We start from the raw sequence: 12,587 nt of genomic DNA, 5'->3' as shown, positions 1-12,587 counted from the left end.
GGAAATTGGGAAGATCTATCAAGACATTTCTCCATTCAGAAACAGAAGCCAGTGGCTACAAGAAGAGTGAAAACTTCTGCACTCTGACCTCAAAGGAGGTGCTAATACCCGGAGTCAGAAGCCACAACTCAGTTCATTCTTTTCTTTTCGAAGGCCTTATTGAGGTGGCATATGCAAACAGAAAAGAGCAAGCATTCAGTGAATTTCCACAAAGCGAACATACTCAAGTTACAAGCACCCAGATCAAGAAACTAACAGGGTACCAATTCCCCAAATGCGCCCTCCCCGCTCCCCTACCCCACAGTTTCCCTTCTGGTCCCTGGGGCCAACCAAGGGTCACCATGAAGCTGATTTCAAATACCGCAGATTAGTTTGGCCTGTTCTTGTACTTTAAATAGAATTCCACAGCCAATTCCTCAGTTGGGAAGATCCACTGGGGAAGGGAGAGGCTACCCACTCCAGTATTCTTGGGCTTCCCTGGTGGCTCAGCTGGTAAAGAATCCTCCTGCAATGCGGGTGACCTGGGTTCAATCCCTGGGTTGGGAAGATCCCCTGGAGAAGGGAAAGGCTACCCACTCCAATACTCTGGTCTGGAGAATTCCATGGACTGTACAGTCCATGGGGTCACAAAGAGTCGGACACGACTGAGCACTTTCACTTTCTTTCCACAGCCTGAAGGCCAAATCTGGCCTGCCACCTGTCTTAGGACACCCTGCAAACTAAGAAAGGCTTTTACATTTGTAAATCTTTGACAATCATCCCAAAAGAGATGTATTTCATGAGATGGGAAAACTACATGAAACTCAAATTTCAGGGCCCATAAATAAAGTTTTACTGGAACACAGCCACGCTCATTTCATTTACATAATGTCTTTTACTCCACAATATCAGAGTCGAATAGTTACAACAGAAACCATACGATCTAAAAAAAAAAAAAAAAAAAGATTCTGAGTACATCCCCAACATATGAACCTTCAAATTGCAAACTTTCAAAGATGCAAATGTGCATTCCATCAATGTCAGGCATGAGTGAAACGGCAGCTTGCCCTCTGTCTCCTATTGCTGACAGTCCTTCAGCTCTGCCTTCTCCCACCTCCTCTTCCTCCTCCAGCCAGTAAATCTTCTTGCCTCCTCACTCGATGCCAGCCCCTGTATGCCAGTTGTTGTATACTGTGCTTTTCAAGGTACTGTACTGTAAGATTCTCTGTCTGTCTCTTTGGTCGCTAAGTTGTATCCAACTCCTGTGACCCCAGAGGACCCCTGCCAGGCTCCTCTGTCCATGGGATTCTCCAGGCAAGAATAGTGGAGTGGGTTGCCATTTCCTTCTCCAAATTAAAAATGTGTTATTTTTTGTATTTTATGTATTATTTGTGTGAAAACTATTATAAACCTATTATAGTACAATACTAAATAGCTGATTATGTTAGTTGGGTACCTAGGCCAACTTTGTTGTACTTAGAGATCAAACTGGACTTACGAATGTGCTCTCAGAATGGAACTTGTTTGTATATAGGGGACTTACTGTATCTGACCCTTTACAGAAAAAAGTGCTGACTTTAATTGGAATGCAAGGCATTCATTGAAATACAAATGCATTTCTTTGGGGTTTATGGCTAGGAGTGACATTGCAGGGTCATAGGAATATTAACATATTATACATATGTTCAGCTTTAGAAGACACTGCCCCCAAAATACACACTCAGTTTTAGCAGAAAAGCTAAAACCTGAAGCAAAAGCCATAATCTCAGTGTTAAAAGAGGCAGGGAGAATTACAGAGAGTTTATCTGATCCAGAATTAAACAAATGATTAGAAAACCATCAGGACTTCTGAGCAGAGAGGGAAAATATCAGAGTTCTCTAGGTTTACATTTCCTTTCATTCTTACTCCAAGCATATCCTTAAAAAATACTGTCCCCGTTAATGTTGCCATACTCTGCAGAAATGCACAAGAGTGGAAAAGTCATGTTTCTGCCCAGGATCCCGCAATACAGACTGTGACATTCAGGCCACATCACAAAAGCATTACCATGAGCTCTCTAGCAGCTCACCAGAATTGCAGACAAAAATACCAGGAAGATATCAGCAACTTCCTGATTTTATGCTGTCATAACTTTAAACATATACATGGGCAGCAACTCTGTTACTCACACCCAACCCCCAAAGCAACCACCAAATGGCTGAACCCTGGCCCTTCAAGGCTGAAGAGCACGACGCAGGCAGGGAGCCCTCTATCTTTGAGCCGCAAGGCTCTCTCAGGTAATGCTGGGTACCTTCCAAAGTCACTTCCCTGGAGTCACTCCCCCATTTACCTGCCTCACATTTCAAATAGGATGTATGTCTTAGGTTCTTCCAAATGACATTTTTCCTCTTAGAGGGGAATTGCTTCTGATTGTTTAAGAACCACATTCATCACGAAACGGATACAGATCAACAATTTCCGTCTTAATTGCAGGATCCCATTGACTTCTGAGTTGAGCAGCCTCTTGAATGACAGCAGAGCTTCATTTCCTGCTGTCAAACCTTGCCAATCCTGGGTCGGGGTTTGGAGGGGTGGTCACTAATACAAAGACAGAGCCAGTGCCGACAACAGGGCTGAAGGGGCACGAAAGCCTCTCTCCACTTCTCCCAGGACCACGAGTCTGCCAGTCCAGCCCAGTATCTTCCCCAAATCACCTGTAGCATGTTTCTGCTGGGTCTGAGACTGAGTTAAACATGGTCTGTCCTGGGAGAAAATACCAAGTCCTGCTGGCCCTTCAGAGACAGGTTGTACAGTTCCCTTAACCTGACCCACCATTCCCCTTTACGTGCAGAAAAGCATTGCTGGTGTTTTATCAGAGGTATAGAGATCATCTTTCAGCAAGAGCATGAGCTCTTTGTCCAGATGAAAATATACACAAAGCATATACACATATAAAAGAACTGCCACTTCCCCTGGAAAAGGAAGCTAGCTGGACATTGAGCATAGCCATGATAGAAACAGCACAGGCTTTACAGTCAGAAGAGTGAGTTCAAGGCCACATAACGGTTGGGCGAGCTTGCCTGTCTCCTCCCTATTGCAACCTCAGTTTTCATCCTACTTCAGAGAGTGAGGGTAACAATAACACCCACCACACGCGGTTGCAGGAAGAATCAAAGGAGGCATTTGTGAATAAAAATGCTCTGTAAACTCTGTAACATCACACGCAGGGAGGAAGCTCTCTTATCCTCCAGTTTCTGATTCACCTTTAATCATTCAGGTTTTTGAGCAGTCCCTCTGCAGGTGAAGACCACCAGCCCACCACAATCAGGACCTGTCAATTCAGCCCTCAGCTGGCAGCTATCAACTGCCCGTCTATTAACAGCCAATTATCTGGGTGGCTTAATTAATCCATGGACCACGTGATCTGATCTCCCAGAGAGAAACAATGAGCCTGAAACACGAGTGCCAGCTAATTTCTCAATGACCATCAAGGAGTTTGGCCTCCACTATGCCTACACATTGCAGCTGCAAGTGATGGGAGCATAAATATTGATCAGCTCAGTCTCTCTGTGGCTGGGGGGGGGGGGGGGGCGGAAATTAACGATTAGAGTGCTCTCAGAGGAACAACAGGAGCTACATAAATCCTCAGCCTGGGCCATTAGAGGAAAAAAATCCTGATTTCCAAACCTTAGTGAGGACTGAGGAAAGGAACTGACTGCCTCTTGGGAAAGAGCGCGTCAAGATGGGGCAGTCCTACCCACCCTGGAGATGGTCCTCATGCTCTCCTGACTGTGAATGAGATGCAAATTGGGTTCAAACAACGTGATCATTAGAAAGAGGCAGCTGGGTGGTGGCTCTCTGGCTGGGCACTCAGATCCAGTGGCAGGAACAAGTGCCTGTGCTGCTTGCCCCTGCATTTCCTTGAAAGATCTCTGTAGTGCTCACAGTTAAGAAGACAAGTGATATGAGGAGAATTTAATTATTTTTTTAAGTGCCTGATCTTGTCTCTGGGAAATGATAGGCAGAAGAGACTCTGTACTTGAAATTGGCATTGTCCAGAGGCAGTGGTCCGCTGGCCCCTTAATTCCAGCCAAGAGGGCTTGTGCTGATAAAGGGCATCTGAGCAGAATGGCTCAGGGTGGCCAGAGCAGCCACGTCCCTCCTTCGGAAAGAACTGCCTTTGCGTCCAGACCAGCAGCTAGGCAAGCCGCTCCTGACCTTGGTCGGAGCCTGCAGGGAGGTACTAGGCTCCCAGGCCTACAGACTTCTTTCCAGGACTCCTGACCAAGTGTCCTGTGCCTCTCTGCTCCAGGGCCCTCTTGCTTCCCAGAAAATGTGAGTAAGAAAAGGAGGAAGAATGTGATAAAGGGAGGAGGGAAGTGATGGAAAGGAAAGCAGGAGGAAAGAGGACTCCCTGGGAGGCATATACATTCCTCTCACTGTAGACATATCTTCCTTCCCCTCGCCATCAGCTTCCTACTGTCCATTAGGTCCTGTGATGGCAGAAGCTGTTACCGAATGCAATGGCTGCTGCCCCAAAAGGTCATCTCAGGTCATTTATCCTCAAATACCAAAATGCCAGAGCCAGCAAATTTCAGGAGCTTCTGCAGAATTCCCCAGGGTGCCAGAGTACACATGTGTGTGCATGCGCATGCTTTTCACTGTCCCAAAGGGGTTCTTTCTTAATCAGCTCAACATCTCAGGACTCAGAAACTGATTTAGTATTTGGTTAATCTAGCGTTTCTGGTAAAATAATTATAAGATAAGTAATAGACTCAGAGTATCCGTGGTATAATTATTTAAAGCCATGAAGTTTCACTTCAGAGTTATTCACAAGTAATGCAAAATAACTCAGACTGCTGGCAAGGCAAGTGGGAGATGGATAGGTAGGGCTGTAGCAAGCTGCTCCCATTTCACAGATGAGGAGACTGAGCCCAGAAAAGACTATCTGAGTGATCCCTGGCACCACCAATGGCAGAAAGAGACACCCGGCCTGCCAGGTGTATTAGAAAAACCAGAAGGCAAACCCACACTTGATTACAACATGATGGGAGCTGCCACAAGAGAGCTGGGGTCTCCATTTCTCGACCCTGGTGCAGTTTGAGTCTCTGAGGTCCAGACAAGGAGGGAGGCCAACGACTCAGCTCTGGGTCACTGCGGGCAAGTGGGAAGAGGCAGCAGCCAGCCGTAGAGACTCACTTCCCCAAACAGATGGTGGGTCTATAACACTGATCTCAAGTGGAATGTGCAAAAGTCATAGAGGGGTTCACAGATGCCCCCAGAGAGGGGAGCTTTCTAATTCAGATTCTTTTTCTGAAAAACACATCAGGGACTTTGAAATGCTCTGGAAGAATGACATAACTGTAAACGTTAGAAACTAAACAGGCACAGAAACACATTTCTTCAACTTCAAAATTTGTTCCTGGGTGCCTGATAATGCACAAGACTATTTTGGAAATTTGGGATGGGAGAGGTGTGGGAAAGGATGCAGGCAGAGGAAGCAGATGAGATGGCATGTGAACCTGGCCCTGTAAAGATCTTGGGCCTTAGGCATCAGCCAAGGGCAACCTCATTCTGTCCCTGTTGAGCTAATAAATGACCTCTTATGAGTGGAGATTAGCACTTTTAAATGATACAAACAGATGAGCAACCTTGGAAAAGGGTAGTCTCTAGACAGGCTGGGGAAGCTTGTGACAGGGACATTAATTTCTCTTTCCTTTCTGGTTTTGTCCCTGTGTCTTCTCTGATTGCAGCAAGTATCATTCTGGGCCTCTGGGAAATCTTGAGATGGGGATTCCTGGTCTTTATTTCCAAAAGCACCAGGCAACTTAGGAGAACAAGGGTTTAGGGACAGAGAGAGAGAGAGAGAGCGGTCCCCAGATTGACTCAAAGAGATTCCCTTAAAAGAGATCTGTGGGTCCCTAGGATACAGCCTGGGGGAGAATACCAGCTGGGACAAGGGTAGGCCAAAAATGACCCAGGGAAGAGAAATTCCCACGATGAAGGCAACGATGAAGGGCTGATGAAGGCAAGAGAGGAGTACAGGGGAGCTCAGGGTTTGGTTTTTTGGGGGGAGGGGAGGGTGGTGGTTTGTTTTGTTTTGTTTTATTTTAAGCTTGTTAATATCTAGAAAGCAAGGCATGCTATTTCTTGAATACCTGGAGTTCTAACCTGCTAGTCTCATACTTCCCAGCTTCTCACGGTACCCACATCTGGGCCATGAAGGCAGCATCATCCCCACCACCTTCTCCAGGAATTGCCTTAGATGGGAAATCAGCACAGTGCCCACTGTGGGCACCAGCACACACAGGCACGAATGTCCACGAAGGATGAAGGTTCATCTGAAAATGGGCTGTTTCTGGTCGTGCCAGAGTTGAAATTCCCTGAACAGAATCTAAAATATGCCCACGGAGCTTCAGCAGATTATTAGGCCCTCTCTCTAAAATTGATGAATTTTTTTTTTTTTTAGTGGAAGAAATTATGTAATAAATGGGGAATACAATAACAGTGCCATATACATAAGGCGTGTGCAGTATGCAAATATTACAGAAAACAAGCTCCTTTCTGACAGTGTTTGCAGTATTTCTAGCACAGCACAAATACATTTACATGGGCCCGAGGCACTTTACTCAAAGCCTTTACATTTCCAATACCTTCCTCCGAAAGTACCCTCAGGCTTCAAATTCTTCTTTTTCTAAGCCCTAAACCCCTGGCCTAAATTTAGTTTCTTGAAAATAAGAGACAAATTTGCTGTTTAAAAAAAAAAATTCTGTCAGTTATTGTATAATTCTCCAAATGGCAAACAAATGATAGAGGAGAGAAGAAATGGAAACATTTTTCTGTCTTTTTTTTTTTTAGTGGTACAGTACTTATTGCTAAAATCCTATTTAAATTAAAGCATCAAGCTTGTTACATGATTTTCAATTAGGAATTAGAGCTTTGCTGAATTTGGGGGTGGGAATCTCCATAAAAATCAAATCAACATTGAAAAGTCAAACTTAAAGAAATCTTTATTTGAGCTATTAATAGAACCAGCCCTTCTTGAAACTAAGAAAAAAATCCAATTATTTTCTTAAACCAAGAGTGCAGCCTGGCTTCTCCATATCACTTGGATTGTGACGGGGCATAGGTTTTATTTTATTATCAGGCCCACTTTGGAGATCCCACTGCCAGGTGAGTGAAGATATTTGCTAACACTGAGAAAGAGAGTCAGGGCCTAGTCCCCAGCAATGGCAACTGGCTGCATGGAATGGACAAGCTGGGAAGTCCCCAGCCAAGGAGTCATAGCTGCAGCCCTCTCCTGTCCAATCCCTCCACCATTTCAACTTCTCTAAATATTTCAGAGGGAATGGAGCCCACTGCTCTTGCTTTGGAAAATAAACTGAGCCCTCTACCACACTGGGAAGAGCCCTAGGCAGAGTCCCCATAGTCAGACATATCCAAGGCAAGAGTTCCCCCCAGGACTGGGCAGAAGCATTGTCTGAGAAACCTGGGATACTGAACTCACCCAAAAACCAAATTTTTTGCCCTACAATAGACAAATGTCCCTGGATAATTCTTACTGTTGCGAAAACAGTCTCTGCCTTGGCAAATGATTCCTAGCCCAAGGGTGCTGCAACCACCTGCAACCACCCAATGACGCTGCAGCCTCTCATTGGACCCGTCCCAGCAGGGTTCACTCTGGCCAGCCAGAAGCGCTTCCTCGGCCCCAGATGGCCTCCTCCACAGGTAAGGCAGGGTTCCCTCTGAGATGGTTTCCCCACAGATGGCACCAACCTCCCTGGAGCTCTACAAAGACCAGCACCTAGGGATGAGTCATGAAGTGCTTGGAAAGTAGGTGGGCACCATGCAAGCTGTAAACATCCCTGACCTCACCCCATCATCCCCTAGCAAAGACCCAGGCATCCAGGTGGCTTGGTGGCAAAGAAGGAGCACAGGGTGTGGGTGGTTTCCAGGATGATCCAATTCCATTCTTGTGCTGAAGCTGCCACTTAATAATAGCCCTGCTATCTTGGGCCAATTGTTTAACCTCATTACTCAATCTCATGTGCATTAGAGTATGATCTGCCTTATTGTTCGTGGTCATTGTGAAGCTTAAATGAGCTAATACATGTGAAGTGGAGTTTGTGAATTTGTAAAACCCAATGCAAATGCTAGCTATTGTTATTTCACATGAATGCACATGCTCACACAAGCTTGGACCACCAGGAACTCAAGAAGAATGAAATTATTCGGCCATATTTACACGGGGCCCACTGAACCGCAAAGAAACCCCCATAGACTTGGTATTCTTCATCTAGCTTCCAAAACCATCCATCAATAGGCTACTTCAGATTCACATGGGGCCCTTGTAAAAAAAAAAAAAAAATACTGATTCTAGGACCTTCTACCAAAACCCATAGAATCATAATCTCTGCAGTAAATATAAAAATGTGTATATTAAACGAGCTCTCTTAGGTGGTTCTGACATGGAGTCAGGTTTGGAATCCTACTGCACTCCTTGGGACCTGACATGCAAATTTCCTGATAGATCAGTGATGGAAACAGTTGTTGTGGCACTGAGAAGGACCTCTCTTTGTCTTTCCATCCCTCCCCTCAGACACATACACACCAAGATACAGAGGGGTGCTCATCCACCAGACACAAAATACACCCATGAATATACACAACATATATATGTAGACACACAAATGCGTAATATAGGTGAAAGAAGAAATAGACTGACAAGAAAGGGTGACCAACAATAAGAAGTATCAAGACTGTTGAAGTCTAAAGAATTCACGGTTATAAAGGAGACAGAAAATGGGGAGTGGGGGGGAGATGTTAAGACAAAGAGCAAGTGGTCAAAACGAGGAGACCCCTGTTCCATGACTGCACAGCACTATATCTGACATTAGACCACTGCCCCCACCCCATCCCACTACTCATGTTTGCAATTCTGCCTCAACCAGGAAGTTGTGAGAGCTACCCCCAGACGGCAGAGGCAGAGTGTGATTCTCATAGCAATGCCCAAACCCAGCACAGAGCCTGGCCTGTGGCTGCACTGGATAAATGTGTGCTCAACGAATGGCGGGATGAGAAGAAGCAGGTAAGGAAGAACGACAAAGTGCACAAAGGAAGAAACAGATCTCTGGTCCCAGCTCCCGGGAGTAAACTAGAATAAGCAAGTTTAAGGTAATGAAGTTCAACGCAAAACAGAGAGAGTTCATGTCCCCGCAGGCATCATTAACTGCATCACAAGGAGCAGAACCACCCAGGGAATAAGAGGAAAAGCTCCCCAGATCTATGGGCGGGTCCAAAGTGAGTGAGAAAATCGATCCAGTGTGATGAAGGCTGTTGGAAGGCATCCATCTGACCTTGTCACTCCCCTGCTTAGTGTAGCCTCAAGGCCCCCTGGAATCCTCAAGGTCCTACCCAACAGGACTCTTACACATTCCCCCCAACCTCATCCCCACCATCAGCCACGTGCTTTGACACTCGAATTGTGCCAAATTCAACCAGCATGCTGTGTCATTCCTCTCGGCCTGTTTGGTGCAATTAACCTCTACCTGGAATGCCCTCCCTACCTAGTGCCAAACCTACTGTCCTTCCTTCTCTACTCAGTTCCCTGTGCCCTCCTCCTCCTCCTCTATTAAGTGCCCAGGCCCCCATGACACCTAGTGCACACTTTTGGTCCTGGTCCATTCCTGAGCAAAGCCCCTGCCCGCAGAGAACAGGTTCTGCATCTCTGTACCCACAGCAGCTAGCACACTGCCTGGCACACAGCAGATCATCAATAAATGCTTGGGGAATTCAATCAAGCATTGGCAAGACTTCAGAATGTAAGTACCCAAAGACAGTTAAAAGGCAATCTCAGAGGCAACTTGATATAGTGGAAAGATCCTGAACATCAGAGGTCTGAGTTCAAATCAGTAGCATCCTAAGGCAAGACTGAAGCAGTTTCCTAATCTATGGAATAAGGAGAATCCCACCCAACTTCTACCACTATTTAGGAAGCATCCACACGTCCCTGCCACCTAGTTGGTCCTCTGCACTGTACTTACGCCCCCTTCTCCCTCTCCCCCCATTATTTTCAGTCTCCTGCTTGGGACCATACGGTTCTCTAAGGGCTCTTTCACAGTTACGGACGACCTCTCTGGACCCTGTTCATAAATGTTGCCTGGCTGGTCAGAAACCCACCCTGAGGCCCCCTTCTGTGTCCCACGGCCAGGTCTGTGGAAGAAGAGACCGAGGAACCGGGGCTCTGAGTAAAGCTAAGACTGAGCCTGCAGGGAGAGCCCAGATGAACCGCCTGGGCAGGAGTTGGAAAAGCCACTTAGACTATCATTTTCCCCACCAATACCAAGGCGTCTGCTTTTACAGGCTCTTTAGTGATGTTCAGGGCACATTCATTTCAACTTCCAATGCAGCTGAAGAGATCGAGGACAATTATAAAGCAAGGGTTGCGACAGGCTGGGTGGGCCCAGGCGGCAGCCGCCCGGGAGGCTGCAGGGCGCTCGCCCGCGCCGCACACGCGCGCGCGGAGCACCCCTGGGCCTCCCGCCTCCCCTGCTCCGGCCTGGCAGCTGCGGGAAGGAAGGAGGTCAGTGCGGCCGCCAGACTTCTCTCCGGCGCCAAGCGCCGGACGGCCCTGCCACCCGACCCCAGCCCCCCCGCCCCACCAGCTACTGTCTCGCAGCGTCCACGGACCACCAACCCCCGGGCGGCTCGACCGCTGCACCCCCGCCGCCCCGGGACCCAGGCGAGCTGTACCCAAGTTAAAAGCCCCGCTCCGCAAGGCAGCGCGCGCCCGCCACCCACACCCACTCCCACTTCCACATAGCGCGGGGCCGGGGATGCCCCTGAGCTTTTGTAAAATCCAGAAATATCACACTGTGTCCGCATCCGGCGCCGGGTTACCTGCTCGCAGCACCCAGACCCCCGCCCTGGCTTCCCGGGAGCCCGCAAAACCAGCGCGCGAACTGCGCGCCCTCCTGCCAACCACTGCCCCACTCCCGGCGCACAGCCAAACCCCGTACCTTGGGGGTCTGCACTTCGGGTCCGGTCGGCACCTCCAACTTCTTCTTGGTTACCCAGAAGAACAGCAGCACGGTGATCCAGAGCACCCCGAAGATCGGCAGCACCAGGCGGCGACTCAGGCGCCGCATGGTCCCGCTTGCCTTCTCCTCTGGGCGTCACTGCGCCCCGGGGGCACCCCCTGGCGGTCAGGGTCGGCGGGGCAGGTGTCCTGGAGAGTGCCCTGCTCCCGCGAGCTCTAGCCCCGGGATCCGGAGCAGGAGAGGACCAGCGGGAGCCTGCCAGGCGCCCCTCCCGCTCGGGAGAGCAGCGAGCAGAAAGGGGAACCACGCGGTGCCCCGAGGCGCGGCAGGCGAGGGCCGAGGGGCCGCCAAGCTGGACGACCGCTCCAGCCGGAGAAGCGCGGTGGCCGCCGAGATGCTCCCCGCGCCGCCGCCGCCGCGAAGGAAACTGACTCGAGCTGCGGGGAGGCAGGAATCCGAGGCTGTGCCCGGCACCCCGCGAGGAGCTCGAGGGGGAAGTGGAGGGAGGGAGAGAGGGGGAGGGAGGACCGACAGACAGAGCGACTCCGAGGGTGAACCCGGGCGGGAGCGAGCTGGGCTCTGAGAGCGGGCGCTACCGCCGCCCGCCCACCGAGACGCCGCCGCGTGCTGTTCTGGGGCCGCCCGCGCCGAACCCCGCGCGCAGCTCGGGGGCCATCCTGGGATGGGGCGGGGCGGGGCGGGAATGGTGCGTCCGCGAGACTCGCCGCCCCCAGCTGCACGCCGGGACCCAAAGGCCAGCCGGTGCCCGGAGGAGCGGTGCCCGGGAGGACTTTCCCGCTCGCCGCGGGGGTCTGCACGTGGCGCTTGCAGCCTGGTCCCGCTCTCTGTGCACCCACCCTAGGGGAGCCGGCGCTGGGACCTTAGGACGCTGGCGGGCATGCTGCCTCACCCGGGGGTCATGCTCCTGGCCTTTCAGGGCCAAGGCCTTGTTCAGCCAACTCCCCAGGGTGTTTCTCTGCCTGCCTGCAGGTGCCTGGCAACTTTTTCTGCTTAATGGAACGCTGAGTTGGTCTAAATTTAACTTTAAAGAAATCCTTTTAAAAATTAAGGTGCAATTACCTCCCTTAAGAGTCTTCTCTCCCTGAGGATCAGGGCTCTGTGTTTGCAGAAAGGGGGTGGGGTGGGGTCCAAAGTTGGGTCAAGGTGACTTGGAGGGAGGGGGGTAGTGGGTGCAGAGGGCTATCTTTCAAAAGCCCCTTTCCCCAAATGCCTTTTGGAAGTGCGTCCTCCTTCCTCTTGAAGATTAAAAGTACTTGGGTCCAGAGGCAGAGCACAGTCTGAACTGGATTCCCACATGGACCTCAGCTAGGCTGGAATGATGGTGATAACACTGGGTGAGGAGTTCCTGGCCCCAGTCAGCTGCAATAGCTGTGTGAATCATGGAGACCTCAGGAGGCTTAGATTCCTCATCTGTAAAATGGGGACGATTTACAAGTGAATGAATAGTTGTGAAAGCTAAGTGCAAGGTGCTGGTGTTACTTGATCATCTGATCCCTGAAAGAGGCGGAGAAGGACACCTTGCTCTCCCTGGGGAACAGTGCCATCTTATGTGTGGAGCCTGACTTGGA

The 12,587-nt window shown here is 49.6% G+C and overlaps 1 protein-coding gene across 1 annotated transcript in view; it reads right to left on the bottom strand.

The window, feature by feature from the left end:
* The window catches only part of GALNT14 (polypeptide N-acetylgalactosaminyltransferase 14), a 222,147-nt gene extending 210,508 nt beyond the window's left edge, over positions 1–11,639 (bottom strand). Inside the window, exon 1 of the mRNA XM_043469013.1 lies at positions 10,978–11,639. Coding sequence (XP_043324948.1) covers positions 10,978–11,106 — 129 coding nt within the window. The 5' untranslated portion in view covers positions 11,107–11,639. The remainder of the gene's footprint in view (positions 1–10,977) is intronic.
* Between the last annotated feature and the right edge of the window lie 948 nt (positions 11,640–12,587).

The sequence above is a fragment of the Cervus canadensis genome, chromosome 5 (genome assembly GCF_019320065.1).
Source record: "Cervus canadensis isolate Bull #8, Minnesota chromosome 5, ASM1932006v1, whole genome shotgun sequence".
Lineage (NCBI taxonomy): Eukaryota > Metazoa > Chordata > Mammalia > Artiodactyla > Cervidae > Cervus > Cervus canadensis.
This window is presented reverse-complemented; position numbering and strand designations above follow the sequence as displayed.